Here is a 20,013-nt window from a genome sequence, read left to right as displayed (position 1 = left end):
ATAACAGAGAGAGAGATACAGTTTGACACATTAAAGATTCGTTTGGAAAACATCTGCTTAAATTAAATTTTACTATTAAATCCAGACATCTACTCATCTTGAAAGGGGCTTGCTGCCAGGCTCTTCCCTCAGTGTTCTCATATTTTCCACCCATTTTGTCTTGCTGGAATCTTCTTTATAAATTTGTTTCACTGCCAAGCAGCAGAAAGACTTCATTTTTATCAGAATCAGTAAAGTAGATGAGTAGAAGGAAGAAAGAGAAAAAACAGACCACATAAAATACTCAAACTGGGGCAAGGGTGTAGGTGAGGAAGGAAGACACCACAGCTTTGCTTTTTGTCTGTGTAGCAGAGCTGCACAGTGTAAACTCTTAATCCATTGAGTAGGGTGGGCAAGTACAGCCATTCTGGATATCCCTTGATAGCTCAGGTCAAACCTGTAAGTTTACACAAATAATTATCTAGCTCTAGATTCCTTATGAATTCTAAGGGGAGAAAATAAGTTTTAAAATACTAAAAAAAAAAAAAATAAAATAATGTCATAAAGTTTAAAAACAAAGCTCCAGTAAAAAATACTTTAAAGACCATCTTGAATTGCCAGACTTAACGTAGTCAGAGCAATACATAAGGCATTTGAGCTAGATCTATTCAACTTGCAGTTTGCTCATTTAATAACTATCTTTTCAAGTCACACCCTGTCCTTTGTTTGCATTAAACACCTCAAATCTCAAATTAGGTGAGGACTGGATGAACACCTATGAACCTATACATGCAAGGTTGTGCCATGAAAGTGTCCTTGCACCGACTTTTCTCATTTGAGCATTCGTGTTAAGAAAGTCACTGTGGCCAATAGTGCAAGGAGAATACAGTTATCACTATCCTCAAAAAAGGGAGAGCCACCTTCATGTGATAAAAGATTCAGATGCTACTTTTTTTTCCCCTAAACCAGGATATAAGAAAGGAGAATGAATGGGAAGCACAAAAGTAACAGATCAGTAAGGTCAACCATGATACTCCAGTTGTGTGTAAAACTTTCTCCCCTCCATCAGCCAGCACAGCCTCCCTCTCCTCACTGTGCAAACCAGGGTTTAACAGAGTTCTAAAAGTCATCCCATGCATTTTTTGTTGCCTTAGGAGGTTTCCTGGTCTTGCTCTCCCCTCCTGCGTTTTCCCAGTTGGTCTCCCAGTTTTCCCAACTGTCGCTGTTACTGTTCTTGTTGGAGACCGTTCCCGAGCCCCACACGTCCCAGCTATCGGAGCTCTTCTTCTCTGTGGAATTGTCCACATAGGTCCAGCTCTCACTGCTTGGAGATTTATGAGCTTTTGGTGGATCTGAGTTGCCAAAGGTCTCCCAGAAGCTTTGATCTACAGCATTGTTCTGGTAGCCCTCCCCTCCACTGTTCTGGTAGCTGTCTCCCTCAGCTGGTCTTTTGTGGGGTGGAGGGGAGGGAAAGGAAGGAAGAAATAAATTAGTTACACCAAATATAATAATTTTAAAAAATGACCACAAAGAAAACTACAGTTCTACTGCCCTTTGGTTAAACAAAACTGAGGATAAAGGCAGAAATAAATATATTGCTCCAAATGGCATAAGCTTATAGTCTAATTCACAGATTTTATGACCAGCTTTAACAGTCCCAGGGTAGGGAATATGCATTTGGAGCAATTTTTAAACCAAGATGTGTACCCTGTTTTGTTCTCAGTTGTAAACAAATAGTTATATTGAATTCCTCCCATATCACATAGAGCAGGACTGCTAGCAAAGACAGAATAATTTCTAAATATTGAAAAACTACCTGCCACTACACTGCTGAGAACGTACAGGAGATAAAACTATGCATCTAAAGAGACACAGAAAGTAACTACAAAAAGTTACCTTTCAGAATTATCGTCTGGTTTGCCTGAAAAAAAAGTGGTGACGTCTCGCCATCCCTTACTTCCAACTCCCTGAACCTAGAGGAAAAAAAAGACACTCCATTCATTTGGGCTGATCCAACCCCTCTGCCAGGTGCAACAGCAAAAGCCACAACACAATCCTTCCACTTGTTGCCATAAATAGAACACGTTTCACCAGAAAATTTAACTCACAACTCATTAGTGTTTTTGACGGGCAGATTTTTGATTGATGTAAAGAACACACATTTCACAGCATCGTGCTGCTGGAAGAGCTGAGAAGCAGGTCAAGTTAAGCTTTTTCCCTCATTGTTGTAACATCTTTTGAATTCTCTCCTGGATTTTCTTGACAAAAATACTGGAATTACTTCTTACATAAAATTAAACTTAATGACAGCACTGACGTTTTGATCTCACGATTGTTGTAACAAGTATTTATATTTCTATTGTTCTACAAAGCTACCTTCACTCTGTTTCAGTATTACTACACTACCCATGTGAAACAAGCCAAAAGTTGAGTTCTAGAATAAGCATGACTGCTAGGAGAATCCTTTGGGGGTTATAATAATGGACTGGCACTGGATTAGAAACACAAATTCTGAAGTGACACCCATGGATGGTGCTATTCTATGTCACAGATACTGAGGATGAATCTCAGAATTCAGCCTTGGAGTCGCCAGGCTCTAAACAGAACAGGTAACATAATTCACTTTATTCAATTATGTCCTAAGTCTAAGGCACTAACTAAGCTGGTATGTGAGAGAGCCTCCAGTGCTGACTTCACAGTGCTAGAAAGACACACCTTCCTATGTAAGACATGCAAGGTATCAAAACAGGTATTAGATTGTGCAGGATTTCTGTGCTTGGCAGCCACAGGCAGCACTTACCACATCACCGAGCAACGAGAGCAAAAGAAGACAAAGGAAAAGGTGCAGACCATTAGTAAGTTTAACTGTACCAGTGTAACACAAGCTGTCTCCATATTCTCTCTCACATTTCCTTTCTGTGTTTGGGACACTGGCTGTCTTATAACCACACCATGTCCTCACTGAGACTGCTGCGAGGACCACACCACACCTGTACAGCTTTTAACATCCCAACAGAAGGACTGTCTGCTCAAAGTTCCACTTTCCAAGTTCCTCTCTTCAACACAAGCAGATGAAAGCTGCACTACGGTTTTGTATCACTTTTGATAAGAATATGGAGACTGGCTTGTTGTTTGGCCTCCCTGAAGCCAGGCAGGCCACCTCATACCTTGCTGGCCAACTGCGACACCCCCATGGTGACCTCCTCAAATATTTTCCCCTCTTTCACCTATGTGGATCAAAGGATTGATAATTAGCCATAAAAAAAAAGTATTACTGAAACTCTAAGACAGGCTCAACAGCTGAAAACATAAAGTGTAAAAAGAAAAAACAACCCCAAACTGAATCAAAGTATATTTAAGTTAAAACTAACAAAGTTAAGAAGATGTTGATCTATAATGGAGTGAACCTTGGGAATGTGGGAATTTATTTTACAGATATACACACAGTTTGAGGAAGGTATCATTACACTATTGCTGAGCATAAAAACACCAGTAAATAAAAAAATCTGCAAACATGAAGTTTTATATATATATATTTTACTAGATACAAAGATGTTTTTTAGAAACTTAGCATTTCCATTTTATTCTCTCTCCTTTATAGATGCTTATTTAAATATAAAAAGGGCTTTAAGCTTTGGTCAAACAGAACACAACTGGTGCCTTTTACCAATTAATAAATGGCAGCTGTTCCAAAGCAAGTGACTTTGTATAACCATATAGAGAATATCTATTTTAGTTAGGAACACTTACTTAGAACTAACAACACAACATTCTAAGGGAAATAGAACTATTTTTTTTAAATATAGAATGCATCATTCCTCATTAAATTGTCCTACAAAATAAAAATCAGCTCAAGGAAATGCACCCTAAAATAACCCTGAAAATAATGCATCTAAGCCTTTAGAAATAAGTTATGGATAATTCTAGGGAACAGAAAACCAACTGGAGTCTTCTTGTGTGGTTTGAAATGCCATGTAAAGAATGGTGAATTAATAAAGGTAATGCAAGAAAAATTATTTTGCAATGTGATTAAAACATTCTTTTCAAATTAAAAATCAATCCAAATCCCAAAGTGGTGGCATTGCTTCTCTTAGTATAGCAAAGATAGTCTGCTTTATCAAAACCAGTGTATTTTAAGAAAAACTATGCAGGTAAGTGGAGCACCACATTCTCAGAAAAGACTTTATCAGAATTTTGGAGCTGACCCAAAATTCTAAAGCACAGAACAAATGCAGGCCAAATGGGAAGGATGTAAAAGTATTTTTTTTAAAACATATGAAACAGGAAGGCAACATTTGACAGTGGGGAGAATCTCTGACTAAAATCTGTAGTATCAGTGATCACTGGTCACTTCTGAGGAAACAAAGGTTGGAAGAACATGTTATTTTTATTGATGAACTGTCCCCATTCATCTTAAACATTTACTTTGTCCCAAATTCTACCCCCAGATGAACTACAGTGGCTCAAAGATGCTTGACTGAACTAAAACAAAGCTGACAGGCAGATGAGTAAAGCACTGGGAACTTAACAATCAAAGATACTACTACTAACATATATTTTTAAAAATAACTGATTTCAGTATGAATTTAGGGTGCATTTTCATCCTGTCCCATCTTCCAATATTGAAAGTATGAAATCTATAAAATGAGAAAGATTGGTGGAGGGAATTTACTCTCATTAACCTTTCTTTGCTAACATCCTGCTTTGAATTGTTTGATGTTTCCCCTTTACAGAAGGACACACTGCCTGAGACATCATAACCATTTTTCTGCAAGTCATTTACTAGTTCCAAAGTTACCTTTTCCTGTGCAGGTTTGAGAACATTTTCATTTAATGTCTGACCTAACTCTGATGCCTATTTAAAAGCAAAACAAAAACAAAGTCAGTTATATTTTCTTAAAAAAAACAAAAACCAGAAAACAATAGCCAACACCTTCTGCAGCCTCATTTTTAAGCAGTATCTCCAAAAACACAAGAAGCCTTAAGCTTTGATTCACAGAAGCAGAATGAGCTGAAAAGCACACACAATAAAGTGCTGCAGGAAACATTAAAAGGTAAAAAAATAAAATCAGATACAAAAGGCAATAGATGCCCAGAGCCCAAGCAAAGTCTGGCCCTGCATTGGAAGCAGAAGCAATGGTTCAACCAGCAACAGCCTCCAGGACGGGCCCCTTGCTAATGCCTGCAGCTGAATGTTTGGAAGAACTGACCTCATCTACCCTTATTTTTTTCCTACTAATGGAATTACTTTCAGAATTAGATCTTTTGTGCCTAATTTTTCCCCAATTCTTCCGTCTTGTAGTGCTCCAGTTGTAGTAACAGCCCAAGTGTTTCTGAGCAATACACAAGAGCCAAAGCTGTGACAGAAGATTTTTCTAATCTTTTTTAAAGCCCCAGGTTTGCAGGGAGAAAAAACAATGAGCTTCAGAAATCTACTGCAATCCAGAACAAGATGCATGAGAATATTGTACTTTTGAGGCAATTTACAAAAATGTAAGCCCACAGTGTAAGCCACTAAATTATTTTCATTAGACAGTGCTGACAAGGACAGCAGGGTTTAGGAGAGTTTCACTTGAAATCATTCCTTTCCCTATTAACATAGTAAGCCTCTGACAGATTTAAACTTCTCTTTGGAATTGTCCTATCACACTGAGTGCCTTCTGAATTATCCTGGTTAATCCAAAAGGGCCAACAGGCTTGCCAGGTAAACATTACTCCTAAACATCAGCAGAGACTAAGGAAGCTTTATTTCCTAAGGGTTTATATGTTATCACTAACATTGGTCAGGCTGTGAGCCTTCATTCATGTTCTTCCTGGGAATGGATCACTTTGGAGATCTTTCCTAAGAAGCCTTTCCCTTACCCACAGCACTCCCAGATTCTCCTCTTTTCCCAACCATTATCTCCAGTACTTCTGCTCCTTACAGGCTCAAAGTTCTTGGAGAAGCAAAGGCAAAAGGTAACCTTGCTTCCACCTAGTGAGAAATGTGAATGTAAATCATATAAGGCTTGTTTCCACTGGGAGTGAGGCCAGAAAGTTCTTAAGAAAAACAAGAAAGGGGATTTCTCATCTTTGAATGAGTCAGAGATCTATTAAACCTGGCAAACTGTTTATGTTATATAATAAAGAGTGTAATACACTCACAGTAACAGTTTAGGTGTGCTAAGTGGAGTCGCTGCTAGAATTAGGAAGAATGCTTACATCATCCCTCTTCCTCAAGCAGATAATTTTGTAAATATGGAATGGAAAGATTTGGGTACAATTGTATTTTCATCTGAATCACTTCTTCGTCTTTCCTGTTGTTGAATTTAGGATAGCACTCTAACCACCATTATAAACCCTACATTAAGAGTCTACCTTCCCACAACACCCCAGCTCCTGGCACACTGCACTCCTGGAGCAGGCATGCAAAGAGAAATCCTGAAATCATCTGTGCTTATGCAGAGCATGGACAGGAGCAGAGTCACTTCTCGGACTGTGCAGAGCTTGGATATCTCTGTCCTATTTGACCTACTTTAAGTAGGTTTGAAGAAATATCACCATACAAAACACACAACATTATTCTAAACAGATTTGATGTAAGGCAGAAAAGGAAAAGACAGCTCAGGAGCAAATGCACATATTCAGCACGAACAGTGACAAGGAGTCCATGCACAAGAATATATGTGAGGGTGTTACCGGCTCTGGCTGCTGCTTGTAGCCCCAAAACTTTACCCAGAGAGCAAAAGAGAAAGAGCAAGGAAGGTAGAAGCAGCTTTTAGCAACAAATTGGCAGCATTTTTTCAGGCAAGTTAAGTAGCATGAACCTTTTCCAACTTAAACATCTACTGACAAGGCAAACAGTGAAATGTGTTTGGTCCCTGGGCACCGAATACACTTTTAACTGATATAGCACATCAGAAAGATGTTAAATCTGTTCTGCAAAGGATCAGAAGTTTCAGGAACAAAATTTAAGGTTCAGTGACACAGCTTAGATTCTAGAGCACCATGTTGCTGAGGTCCTTGTCAGTAGATGTGATGAGCTTTGACACTTAATATTGTATTCACATTTGTTAATAATACTAAAGAAAGAACACCTTCTAAAAGGGAAACCGCAGAAGGAGGGAAAGAGGAAGAGCTGTAGAAAACTTAGTTTTTCTTACATAAGCCAAGCAGCAAACACTTTAAGGCTTTTAAGTAGGAAGTTCGGGTGCTTTAAGAAGACATTTTTATTGCAAACATGCCCAAATGTGGCTATTTGGAGGATTAATATCCCAGTGCATACACCTGTCTGAACACCAACACCTGCTGCTTCACATTTGTTTTGAGCAACACCATCTATGTCTATGAGAAAGCAAACCAGGCTAATGCTGCACATACAGAAGAGTTATAGTTCAAGTAAAACTCCTGTATCATATATTAATATATCTAAGTCCTGTCTCGCTCAGAACTTTGGCAAATTAGGAATCCTATTTTGCAAATTTTTACATTTGGATTTAAAACTTTCCCATGCAAATAGTTCTTATGTGAGAGCTCTGTGTAATTCAGGTCTGTCTCTGTTTTAACCCTAGTTTGAAAAATTAAATGCTTTTGTCATAATTACTTTTTAAAGTACACACAAGCAAAATTATTTATTATAATATTAATATTATTAATAATATTAATGAATTATTATTAATAATAATTTCACATTTGTAACTTATTAGGCTTTAGCAACAGAAAGATGGCTTCCTTTACAATACATCATCATGAAAAGTGCTTCAAGATAGATCACATCTAGGATTTACAGAAATAAAATGAGGGTATTTTATGTCTGTAGGTTCTACTGACTTTCCAATATACCCAACAGGTACAAAGAGCAGAGTAGCACTGTTTATTTCTTGCTTAATTTGATCACTGCACTTGATTGCAATTCCTATGGAAATAAAAGCTAGAATCTAAACATTACTGTGCATTATGGAGGAAAAATACACTGGCCTGTTGATGATCAAATCTAAATCAATTGGTACAGGCAAATACATGACATTTAAGGACAATTACAGTGAATAAGACAGAGCTAAATCTATAATCACCTTTTGACTTGCTTGAGATCCAAATCTGGTAGCCTGATAGCAAAAAGAAGCAAACACATTCAGATTTACCAGGAATAAACCCTTCAATTTTTAAATACACACATTTCCTCTACAAAAGGAATGGAACCTTTGGCAGAATTTCACAGTGAGAAGAGAATATCCATATCACCACCTCTGGCACTCCAGATTGCTCTGGGGAAGCATCAGTCTTTCTCAACTTGCAACAGAGGGAAGAAAGGATTTTCAACATAGACTAGAACTTGGTGGGCCAACGCAGATGAGTATCAATATTTTTGTCTCTTATAATGTTACCCAAAGTAAGAGGTAATTGTTATGGTCATGGAAGTTTGGAATAATACTAAGCAAAACTGAAAAAAAGTTGCACTGCATTATATTCACAAAAACATTTAGTCTCTTTCCATCATCATCTATGTAAAATGAAATAAATTCTCATTTCCTCTGGTTTTCATTTACAGTTAGTTGAATGACTGTCACTTAAGTGTGCCAATTTGCAGAACATGCAGAGCATGAAGACCATTCCTCAGCTTTTCCCAAATCATCCCAGAGGACACAAACTCTGCCCAACATGCTTTCTATTTAGACTGACAGAAATGCTGTAGGTAGAGAGAAGACAAAGGAAGGAAAAATAGAAAACTATCAGCAGTTTGTAACTTGGTATCAAACTCCTGCTGAAGAATCCAATTTAGCCTTACTTGGCACTGACTGAAATTTCTACTTTATAACAAAAGTTTTTCTTGACTTCTTTCTCCTAAATCCAGTGGATAAATTTACAAAAACATCCATCCAGAAACACGAGAAATGATCATTAGATCTGCAATCTGTATGTAACTGAGGCATAGGCCAGGAAAGGAAGAGCAAAATTCAGTTTGTCCTGGTAAACCTTCTCAAGTTTCATCACTATTAGAACACCAACAGAATCTCTGAGTTTACAAGCATTAGCTAAAATACATTTTATTTACTTACACCCTCTTTAGCAGCCGAGGCAATTTTGCTTGCTCCAGTTGTGAAACTGCTCCATCCCTTTAAAGAAAGCAAGGAAGCCATAAGCTATTTGTGAATAATAACAGCAAATAAGTGCTCAGTATAACAGCTTAAATTAAGTCAAAATTTTCCAATACAGCTTTCTAAGAACTACCTGCGAGTGAGAGAAAAAATTACAGCCTCTCATTTACTGAAATTAAGTGATGAATTTCCAGTATTTGTGTCAAACCAGGTTGCAATTTTGAACAAACCTGAGCGTTTCAGATGTTTTTCTTCTAAAAAGACTGTATGTGTGGGGAAAAACAATCCCATGCAGCAGAAGGAGAATTGGTTTCCTCACCAGGATGAACACCCATGCAAGTAACTCAGGCTCACAATAATGGACTAAAATCCCACTGTAATGTGTGTCTGTGGTCACACGAGGGCATTCCAACCAGAGACTCAGTGAGATCTGGACTCAAATAAAAGGTTCACAGTAACATGAACACGGTGTTTTCTCTGCTGCCTCAGCACACCTGCAATACATCACAGATGTGGTTTCTAATCTCAACTCTCTGGCCTATAAACTATGACATACCTAGAAAATATTCAGCAGACCTATACTAAGCACCCTGTGGGATCACCTGGAATATTGTTCAAAGGCTCAGGCATTACCTATCTCCATTAAGTTCTAGTGAAATTACTTATTTATTTTTAAACAAACAACAGAACCTGGTGTGGATATTCAGGCCAATAAACCTCTATTGAAGGCTACTGGCCACTAACCTTGGTAGAAAACCTTACTGCATTTCCAAGTGACTCCAAATCCCAAATATGGTTCAGCACTGTTACTTTGCATCCTATCAAAGCACCAATATTTCCCCGACTGCCTCTGACTTTATTCCCATTTTCCTTCAACAATGCATCTTTCACTATCTCTACTTGAATCACAACAACTGTTCAACCATATGCTGTTATCTCTTCACACGCTGTCACAAGTATTTCAAATGTTTTCATCACTGCTCAGGGCTTCTGGCACCACATAGACACACATTTCAGTTGTTTTCCACTGAACATACCTAATATGGTTAATTGATTTAGAGCATTACCAGCCTAACTGCTTCTCCCTACAGGTAATTACTTTTTATCCTTCAGCCCTGTTGAGTATTATTTCTTGATCCATTGCTACATCCTCATTTCCTTAGTTCTATGAACTGATACCAGACATAACTTAAGTTTTGCTCAAGTTTCTCCCCTCATTTCACCTTTTAAAGTCTACCAGTATCTTCTTCACTCTTTGCATCTCTCTGTATCTACCTGCAGTCTTCAGTTTCTCTTCTCTGTTTATATTCTCCCAAAACAGGGGATACAATGGAAGAAAACTGAGGTCACAGAAAGCTTCCAGCAATTCCTTACCGAGTACAATGAAGACATAGCATTGTTCAGGAAGTCATCCTCTTTTTTTGGAGGGTTTACCGTGTTTCCAAACCCCACATAGCGATTCTCTTGGCCACTACCATAAGACAATAAATGAACAGTATCTGTGTCAGCAAGCATTCATTAAAACTATTAAACAAAAACTGAAAAGCATGAAAGAATGACAATTGTTTTTACACCTGGGAAAAAAAAAGGTCCTAAAGCACCCAGCACCCAAAAACCAAAACCACTCGCTTCAGGAAGATGTAACACCAACAAGGACCCACTGAGAAATCCTTGCAAAATACAGTATCCCTGTCCAAGCTAATGATTCTCCAGCTTTAACAGATCACTGATATTAAAAAGCTGAGTAAATCCTAACAAAATGATACATGAAAATGAGGAAAGAAAGAAAGAAGAAAACACTGTTAGTTTTATAAATCCCTCTGTTTAACTTAAATCACTGTAAGATACAACAGACAAACAGAACTCCCTAGTTTGAAGCCCACCACAGTAACATTTGGAGTTACAAGCTTTCCCTTCAATGCTTCAAACATCTTTGTTATACAAAGGCATTAAGAGACACTTTCCTTCATCTTACCTCCCAACATATTTATAATACTAACCCAGTCATAACTGCTCAGTAGTGAACCAGGATCACAGTTGTGCAGCTGTAGTACAACATCCAAATCTTTGTTATGCCACAGAGACAGGCATTCAAAAAGGTCAGTAAAGATTACATTACCCTTGGTAGGAGCTGACATCATCATTTAACCAGTCTTCAAAAGCCTTGTCAGAAGAGGCAGTTGCAGTGTGAGATTGTCCAGCAGAACTTCTGAAACAAAAGACTGAAGTAGTAAACCATGTAAAGCAAATTCCCCCCAGCTCTGCAATGCAGCTTGATGTATATCATCATAATACAGATGAAAAACGGATTATTTTTTTTATCTATCAAGTAAGGGACTCTAATGCAACCACTAAAAGCCACGAAGTGCTTGTTCCTTTGATTTACAACTGCTTTTTCAGTTAACTTGGTCCTTAGGGTGCACAGAGTAACAACCACTACATGCAAAAGCAGAAAAACAAAACTGCTGTGGTCCAGCTTTGATGCTCCTGTTGGTAACGAGCACCACAAGGGAAAGAGCAGTTTCCTCTTCCCTGGCATTCAATCCCAAACTGGCACACCACCTGTGAGTGACACAAATGTTTCAGGTGCATTACAAGTCAAGATAAAACCAGCCTGGCTTTGCTGCCCTTGCTCACTTGTCTCTGCCATGGTTGAAGGTTCAGGTGGAGGAGGTGGGAATTATTACACCATCATCAACAGAATAAAACCAGCAGACATTCAAAGGCCAGGTTTTGATCCTGCTGTATCTGTAGCAACATTAGATAACAAGGATACCTACCGGTGAGTGGAAGAGAGAGGCATTTTAGGCTGAGGTGGGGTCCAGTTCCTGGCAGGAGAAGTTTCAATAGACCACTCCTTGCCTTCAGCCACTGTAGCTACCTAGGAGAGGCAGGAAAACAGTCAAGAATGCCAGGTCAGAGTTGTCATGCAAGTCATACACTGGTTCTGTACCGTGACAACAAGTCATTGTTCCAATTTGCTGCCAGCTGCAGAGATCAATTAATTTGATTTCCCAAGAAACTATTTTTTTTCTGACTCCCAGGCTGTGATGTTGAATTGAACACTGGTTTTATTTCAGCCAACTTCTTCCAGCAGGCACATTTGGTTTTTGAACTTTTCAGAAGGGGGCTGGGGAGTCTTGTGGTTTCAATTCCTCATCCCCACCACAGATGAAAGTGCAATATTGTCTCAAACTTGGTTTTAGAGATAGTTGCCCAGGATAAGGAAGTTGGTCCCAGAAAAGCTCCTGCCTCCCCAAGACCCTCCGTCCTAACTGCACCTTATCTCAGTCACACACTATCACTCCTTTTTTTTGGAGTCATTTGAGACATTTGAGACATTAACTCTTCAGGATTTCAGTCTCTCACACTTACCCTTTCAGGAACTATTGCAGAGGTTCCAAAAGTTGCTACTTGCCCTCCTCTGCCCTTTCAAAAACAAGTGCTTACAAAGTACTTTGACATTTTCAGACCGTGGGGGTGAGGACACACACAAAACTGAACTTACCTGGTCTCTGAAGAGAGCTGCAGCTTTGCTGTTGTACTTCTCTTGCATTGTCCAGCAGGGATCATAGTCATCCTGAGACTCTAAGAACTGTCGAAATTTGCTGTTCCCTCCAGCCTTCATTTTCTCCAGCTCAATATCCTTCCACTTGTCCATGGTTACAGAACGCACAAAACTGAAAAGCAGGGTTGTTTTATTTTTTTTAATTTTATATCACAGCTTGTTATAATTTCCTGCTGTATCAACAGGGACAAAAAAAAAAGCTTATTATAAGCTATCTCAAAAGTTGAGAGTACAAACATGTTAGAGAACACTCTCCAAGTACAGAAAGACAGATCATCATAAGAAGGTGGGCAGATCCTCACCGAAATAAGCCAAAATCGTGTCATTTATTGGCACTTTAAGGAGACAATCAACAGAAGGCAAGTGACAGAAAAAGCAGCTTTCTTCAAGAAATTTCTTTCAGAAATTAATCTAACCCACCATATAACAGAAATTTTTGCCATACTTCACTCTGCAATTTTTTCTGTCTATTATCACAGTTACACTTCAGTGACCTGCAAAGACACCTCCTTGTCTCAGTCCCTGCTTTTGCTCCCAATGACCATCAGGTACTGGACAGCTCAGCTGCATAAAACAGCCTTTCCTAACACCTAACCTCATCCCAGGGCACTTGTGACTGCAGCTAGCACCTCAACTCTGCTTTCAGTCATAAATTCTTGCTCAGTAAACTGTATTAAAACACACAAACAAAAACAACCTCCCACACACACAAAACAACCCCAAACAGTGCCTTGTTGTTAAACACAAGGTCACAAAGGAGGGGAAAAAGGCTCTTTAAAACTTGTAACTTGACTGATTTCTTTCTCTTTCTCCCTAAAGAAATAGCCTTCATCACACCCTCATCTCAAGAATTTCGTTTTTTCTTTCATGTAACATATGGAATAGTTCCAAACTCTTCTTTTCTATGCTATTTCTACTCTGTAATGAGCTTCAAATCAGCCCTTGTAAAGCAAAGCACATACTTCTGAACGGCCCCCTTGCTTTGCTGATTTCCCCTCTAGACTTATTTCTTCCTCATTTGAGTAACTATCCCATGCTCTGCCCCTATTCCATATACACACACTGTGAGTCTCCAGACCTATTCCACAGATTCCCATCTCAGCTGAGGATGTTTCTTGGACAACAACAAAAATTATAATTTATATTACTAGAAAAAAAAAGAAACCTCCTGAACAGAATAAAGCTGTTTTGGAAACTAGTTCTACACCAAACTAATTACAGACAAGGCACAGAGAGCAAAGCCCACTTTGGAGAGGAACATGGAGCAAAACTGCCAGTGAAATGTTGGATTTGAGACATTCTATACATTCCAAAACAGCACATTCTGTTCACAGCCATGATCACTGAGGTAACCCAACCCAGTCCATGTCTGCTTGAAAGGCTGACCTGAGGTGAACTCCCAAGCCTCGGTGTTTTCCTGAGCACTCAAGACAGATCCAAATTCCATAGGTCACACTCACCCACTGGGGGTTAAATGCACCACATTCAAAACAGACCTGCGAGAGAAAAAACAATTATCTCTGCAATCAGCCATCACTTGTCCAGGTGAAGTTTTCACAGTACAGCTCAAAAAGTCAAATCATGAAAACGTTACATGCCCAAGATAACTTCAGAAGGGAGAGTTCTTAGGGTTTGGAAACACCTTCCCTGAGAGTAGAAGCTTCCTTCCAGTATTTCTTTATGCTGCATGTAAAGAAATGATCATTAACTTGAATTATAAAAATTACTGTACCAACTACTAGAAACCAGTGAGGAAATACAGATGAGCAAATGGAAATTACTGAGCAAAGAATTCAATTTGATTTCATTTCCATATTGTCTTGAGGGAGGAGAAAGTAACCAAACTGAATTCTCGAGGTTTCCTTGGCAAAATAAAGATGCAACATTTAAAGTTTGGAACATTTATTCAGTCAGACTACAGTTTGGCAGTAAATGATAGCAGATCTAAACAGAGGTTTTTTCCTTAAAAATAGCTTTATTGCTCATACAGTGCAACAACTGAAGTTTTATGACTGGAATCACCACTCAAGGTTTAATGAACTGACCTGTCCATGGACTATGACATTTAAGGTTGTGTACAATCAAGTTACTTGAAACAAACAATTTTAATTAAGCTGTGCCCAAGACACCACTTGTTCAAAAGACTCCAGGGGTTTCAGAATAACTAGAACTTCTAGAAGACTTGTGCCAAAGATGCAGCAATGTATTATAATGCATCTGTGAATAAAAGTTACTGGAACTAACAGAGATATGAGACATCCAAATTCATATGTTACCATTAGTGAGCCATACTATAAAGACAACAGCTGTAATAGACCCCAACCTACATTTGGAGTAGGTAAAAAGAAAATTCAATTCTACAAAGCTAATCTAAAGAAAATCATAATTTTCTCACATTGTTCTCATCTTGTGCTCTGACTTCCTTGAGAACTTTCCTTGTTCTTGGACTTGCCATGATTCTGCAAAGGGAGGAAAACATAAAACTAAGTCACAGTCAAGGATTTGATTTCAGTAGGATGTCCAGCCCCTTACAAGCACATCTCTGTGACAAAGAGCTTGGAATCCAAACCACTGACTCACAAGCAGTTGCAGAGGAAAAACAGACAAAACAAACCACCATAAACCCCACAATCTTACTTTTCCATTTACTTTGCACTTTTTGGGGGATTTAGTCATCTCAGTTCTAAAATTGGAAAGTTGTAATTCAGCCATGGCTGAAAAGGGGTTGGGGGGTGATAAACATGGAAACTCTTCTATGTCATGTGTTGTTTCAAAACAGACTCTACTGGATGCTGCTCCCAGACCAACCCACTACCCTTCCTGAAAGCACTTTACCCACAATTACACAGGATTACATGCATAAAACTCAACAGACCTAAGCAAAAAATAACAGAAACTCTCACACTTAAGAGAGATGAAGACATTCCTAAATGAGCACTTTGCTAGAAGATACAAAAAAATCGTGATTTCCCAGAAATATTGAGTTAATTATCAATGCCATTCTAAGAAAACAAGGCAATTATTGGGACCTTTCACAGAAAATAGAATTCTAGTTCCAACAGTCACGTCTTGCTGGCAGACCACATCATCCCACTCTAATTTTTATGATGCATGAAACAGCAGGGAGCAGAGTCAAGCTACAGCTAAAATCCTCACTAAGAGAAAAAAACGTGATTCATACACAGTACACAGCCTGGAAAAGCCCAAAGTACACAAAAACATTCATGATTAAAAGAAATATAGTGCAGGGTGCAGCATAAGAGTGCAATTTAGAGGGGAAAAAAATCCTATTTCCAACTAGTAGTACGATATTTAAATTAACCTTAAATAAATAACATTTCTTCTTTCTTTTTACTTCCATCTTTTCATTTCTACTCCAGAAAACAAACTTCTAAGATGTAACAAGACAGAAGTCACCAAGCTGACTGGAAACATCATCAGGTAGTAAATCTCAAGCTTTCTGGTCAGTCCAAATACAAAGCATAAAACAGCAGGTTGATATTTGCATCAAATACTGGTCTGAGAGGGAAAAGTGCCTTTATGCAAATGCCTGACAATACTTCACTGTGCTATTTGGCTAACCAGTCCTAAGTCCTTAAAATATCAATAGAATTAACAATCTTGCAATAATTTTAGAAGGTAAATGATTAACTCTTCCATAGAATTTCCACAGCCCCAAGGGATGGAAGGAGAACATATCTTCAGTATAAAAAAGAAGGTTGTTCTAAAAAGAAAAACGCTACAGGTAAGAAAACATTAAATTTGTATGACTGTGACATCAATTTCTTAGAAATCCCCAAAGCAGAGCAGCCTTTCTGTGAACTGCAACGACAGAGGTACAACAAATACAGTTATTTTCAACACCAGCTGACTCAGAAAGAAATAAGCTCAATGTTGTACCTACATATCATCACTGTTAAAAGCAGAAGTTATTTGTAGTAGAGCTCATTGCCTTTTATCTAAAGCGCTTATTCCTTTGTAAACATCTTGTTTGTAAACATTTTCTTTTGCAAATAAACATCTTCCTTTGTAAACATTTGCTGACAAATACTTAGTTCTGTGGAATTTAAGGGACTGTTTCCACTGATGTTTAGAATGTGCTGCCTTTCAACCTTAATTTGTATTAGACAAGCACAGGTAAGTTGTGAAAAAAAAGTGGTTTAGACTGGAAAGGTTCCTACAGTTACGGGTGAGTGAAATCTTCCCTTCATCCTGCATCAAAATAAACCCCAACTATTGTTGTCAATAATCAAACAGAAATTGTGTAACTTTCAGAACAGGAAAAGTGTGGCAAGCAAACCCTCATATAATGGAACAGACCTTCTCCAACAACATTCCAACAGCATCATTCAGTGTCCCACAACTTACTCATGTGCATGTGAGGAGGGAGATAGCACTGCACATAAAATGCATTTGCTCATGTCCTAAACAAAGACCATAAACACAGTTACATGAATCGAAGTCCACGTCTTCAACTCCATTATTTGCCCCTGGTGAGACAAGGGAAAATCCTTCCTCTACAGCACACAAATTAAGTAAATAACTCAGCAAGAACAGACAGACAGACAACAGTGCACACTCCAGGCCCTCCTCTTTGCCATGATTGCTATACTCTCCTTGCATGACAACTCCTCTTCCTCAGCAATTCATGTGCCCAGTGGTTTCTTGTACACTACTGACAACTTCCAAGGCTCCTCTCTTTGGCTGGATGCTCAATCCTCTTACCATTATCCTTCCATTACCATTTTCCCTCCTTTTCCACAGGTTTTCATTCACAACAAAGGCAATCTATATGCAAAGGCTTTCCAGCCTCAATGGCAAACGAGCATTGCTAGAGATGACCAGGAAATCCTTTTCCCATTCCAATTCTCATGCACCAGGAATTTGTCTAAAGAGTAGAAAGGGACATCCATCCTCCAAAAGCCAATATCCAGCCCCCTTCAGTGTTTACATACAGTATGAGTTTCAGATCCCCAGCTCTAAGCTGACAGAGGAAGCAACTGCTTTTGGTTCTGCCATAACTGTGGGGTATTTTTTTCTTTTATAAAAACTTTTTAAAGGAAAGACTTTGGCCAGCTGCAGTCTGAACACATACCCATTCCACAGGCATCAAGTTCCCTGACCAAACCATCACATCTGCCTGGTGGGAAGGCAGAGCTTCATCCATACCACATCATCCAAGAAAAGCAGGAGTTGACTAAAGCCACCCAGCTTGTCACCTTCTTCTCCTCCACCAAAGCATTTGGAAATAAAGGAGAAGGGGAAAAAGTCATGTTCTAAGCTTTCTAAGAGATAATGTCATTAGAGTGCCCGGTTTGTCTCCAATTATTTTCCCACAAAGTTTTAAGTGTTCAAATTATCTTTGTTTACACTCAAAAGCTGAGCCCTGGTAGCTGACTGGACACATAACCACTGTGCTGTTTAAGTTTCAGGAGTAAATCCTGAATAAACAGCTGTGCAGACACCTTAAATAAATAAGCATTGTTTTGTTCTGACGTAAATGGACATAAACAGTAAGGAAAACATTTAGGAATAATTTTTCACTGAAGAATATAAATATTTTTGCCTAAGGGCTCGAAGACGGAAATAGACAGCTTCACACAGACCAGTATCACACCCTTATTTCCCAAACAATCTGCTTCCAGAGCAAAAACTAGACATATACCGTGTGAATTTCCAGGTTAAGAATCTCTAGTTTGCTAAAAACAAGCCAAAAGGCAGAAGTGGACTCGACACTTTTACGTGGAAATGTGACATAACAGGACTTTGCTCCTATATGTAGCAGGAAATTCACAGCCGACGTGGACAGAGCTTTGCAATTCAGCACACGAAGAGTCAGCGGGTGACGTGGTCTGTGTGACTCCGTGGTCCTGAAGGCTCCCTGTGAATTCCACCAGGGCAAAAAGGCCCCAGAGGCTGAAGAAACCCTTCGAACCACACAGTGCCCCCACCTCCGCGGAGCAGGCACGGTTCACACACACACCGGAGGCCGGGGCGTCCTGTCAAAGCGGAGCAGCCTCACACATTCAGCCGCCTTACCGAGAGCCCGCAGGGCCGCGGGGAGGGCGATGCCTTCAGCCACACCTGCGCTGCCGGGATCCGAGCGGAGCCTCGCTCAGAACATGGCCGGGGTCCGGCCAGCGCTCCGGCCTCTGCTTCCTAAAGGGGGGGAAAAAAAAACAACGCAGAAATAGGTGAAATGCGGGGCGAGGAGATGCCTCCTCCCCGCCACGCCAGCCTGGCACCGGCCCCTCGCCCGCCCCCGGCACCGTCCCGTGTGACAGCGCGGGGGCCGGGCCCGAGCGCCGCCAGCTCAGCGGGGCCGGGCTGGGGGGAACGAGCCTTGCCGGGACAGCGAACCTCAGCCCGGGGGAGCCGCGGGGCCGGTAATCGGGGCGCCGCCGGCCCCGTTGGTTATCCCGATCCCAATCCCGATCCCGATCCCGGTCCCGGTGCCGGTCCCGCACGGCGCCGCCGACGTTGCAGGGCGCGAGGCATTGTGGGCGTGCGGCTTAACCCGCTGCGGCCCGGACGGGAGAGAGAAGGGCGGCCAAAACACCCGGTTATCCGACTCTCTGCGCTTAAAGGACAACCCCGGGGGCTTGGGGATGTTGGGGTGTTTCAAACCAAGAAAAACCGAAATAAAGCTCTACGATGAAATTGCGCGCGCGCTGCGCTCGGTGCAGTCCCAGACGGCAAAAACAAGCCCGGGGTGTATCGGGGTGGGGGAGGCTGCCCATAGAGGTGAATTATATCGAATTATGGGTTTTCAGAGAGGCCACACGTTGGTCCCAGGCACATTGAAGGGGGTGGTTTGGACCCCTGGCCCTCCCCTGGTGCTGGGGAGCAGCTTCACTTCCAGCTCCGCTGGGTGCTGGTGGGGTCCCAGCCGGAGCACTGGGTGCGGGTTGGGGAACCACAATATAAGAAGGATCTAAAGCCATCTAAAGAGTGTCCAGAGGAGACCATGAGGATGGGGAAGGGTCTAGGGAAGCCATACGAAGAGCAGCTGAGGGCACTCGGCTTGTTCAACCTGGAGGAGACTGAGGTCAGACCCCATCACGATCTGCAGGTTCCTCTCGAGGGGCATCACCAACCTCTACCCTCTGTGACCAGGGACAGGACCCGAGGGAACGGCCTGGAGTTGTGTCAGGGGAGGCTCATGTTGGGTGTTAGGAAAAGGTTCTTCACCCAGAGGGTGGTTGGGCACTGGAATGGGCTCCCCAGAGGAGTGGTCACAGCACCACAGCTGCCAGAGCTCAAGGAGCGTTTGGGCACAGGTGGGATTTTAGGGTGTCCTGTGCAGGGCCAGAAGTTGGACTCGATGATCCTTGTGTGTTCCTTCCAACGCAAGACATTCTCTCCAGAGATCCTCCCAAAGGTGAGGGTGGA

The 20,013-nt window shown here is 40.6% G+C and overlaps 1 protein-coding gene across 7 annotated transcripts in view; it reads right to left on the bottom strand.

Annotated features, from left to right (window-relative positions):
- The window catches only part of ARFGAP1 (ADP ribosylation factor GTPase activating protein 1), a 21,922-nt gene extending 2,823 nt beyond the window's left edge, over positions 1-19,099 (bottom strand). The window contains exons 1-15 of one of the 7 annotated variants that reach the window (XM_017833217.1): positions 18,982-19,099; positions 18,661-18,780; positions 15,017-15,080; positions 14,008-14,117; positions 12,562-12,733; positions 11,834-11,934; positions 11,173-11,262; positions 10,428-10,524; positions 9,015-9,071; positions 8,031-8,063; positions 6,658-6,687; positions 4,778-4,834; positions 3,147-3,206; positions 1,876-1,952; positions 1-1,426 (exon numbers count right to left, since the gene is read on the bottom strand). The exon at positions 1-1,426 is cut by the window's left edge and continues 2,823 nt beyond it. In XM_017833217.1, coding sequence (XP_017688706.1) covers positions 1,099-1,426; positions 1,876-1,952; positions 3,147-3,206; positions 4,778-4,834; positions 6,658-6,687; positions 8,031-8,063; positions 9,015-9,071; positions 10,428-10,524; positions 11,173-11,262; positions 11,834-11,934; positions 12,562-12,733; positions 14,008-14,117; positions 15,017-15,076 — 1,272 coding nt within the window. In that variant the 5' untranslated portion in view covers positions 15,077-15,080; positions 18,661-18,780; positions 18,982-19,099 and the 3' untranslated portion in view covers positions 1-1,098. The remainder of the gene's footprint in view (positions 1,427-1,875; positions 1,953-3,146; positions 3,207-4,777; positions 4,835-6,657; positions 6,688-8,030; positions 8,064-9,014; positions 9,072-10,427; positions 10,525-11,172; positions 11,263-11,833; positions 11,935-12,561; positions 12,734-14,007; positions 14,118-15,016; positions 15,081-18,660; positions 18,781-18,981) is intronic. The other 6 variants (XM_017833219.1, XM_017833218.1, XM_017833223.1 and 3 more) reach the window with 6 other exon arrangements.
- Between the last annotated feature and the right edge of the window lie 914 nt (positions 19,100-20,013).

Source organism: Lepidothrix coronata, unplaced genomic scaffold (assembly GCF_001604755.1).
Source record: "Lepidothrix coronata isolate B3197 unplaced genomic scaffold, Lepidothrix_coronata-1.0 Scaffold212, whole genome shotgun sequence".
NCBI lineage: Eukaryota > Metazoa > Chordata > Aves > Passeriformes > Pipridae > Lepidothrix > Lepidothrix coronata.
This window is presented reverse-complemented; position numbering and strand designations above follow the sequence as displayed.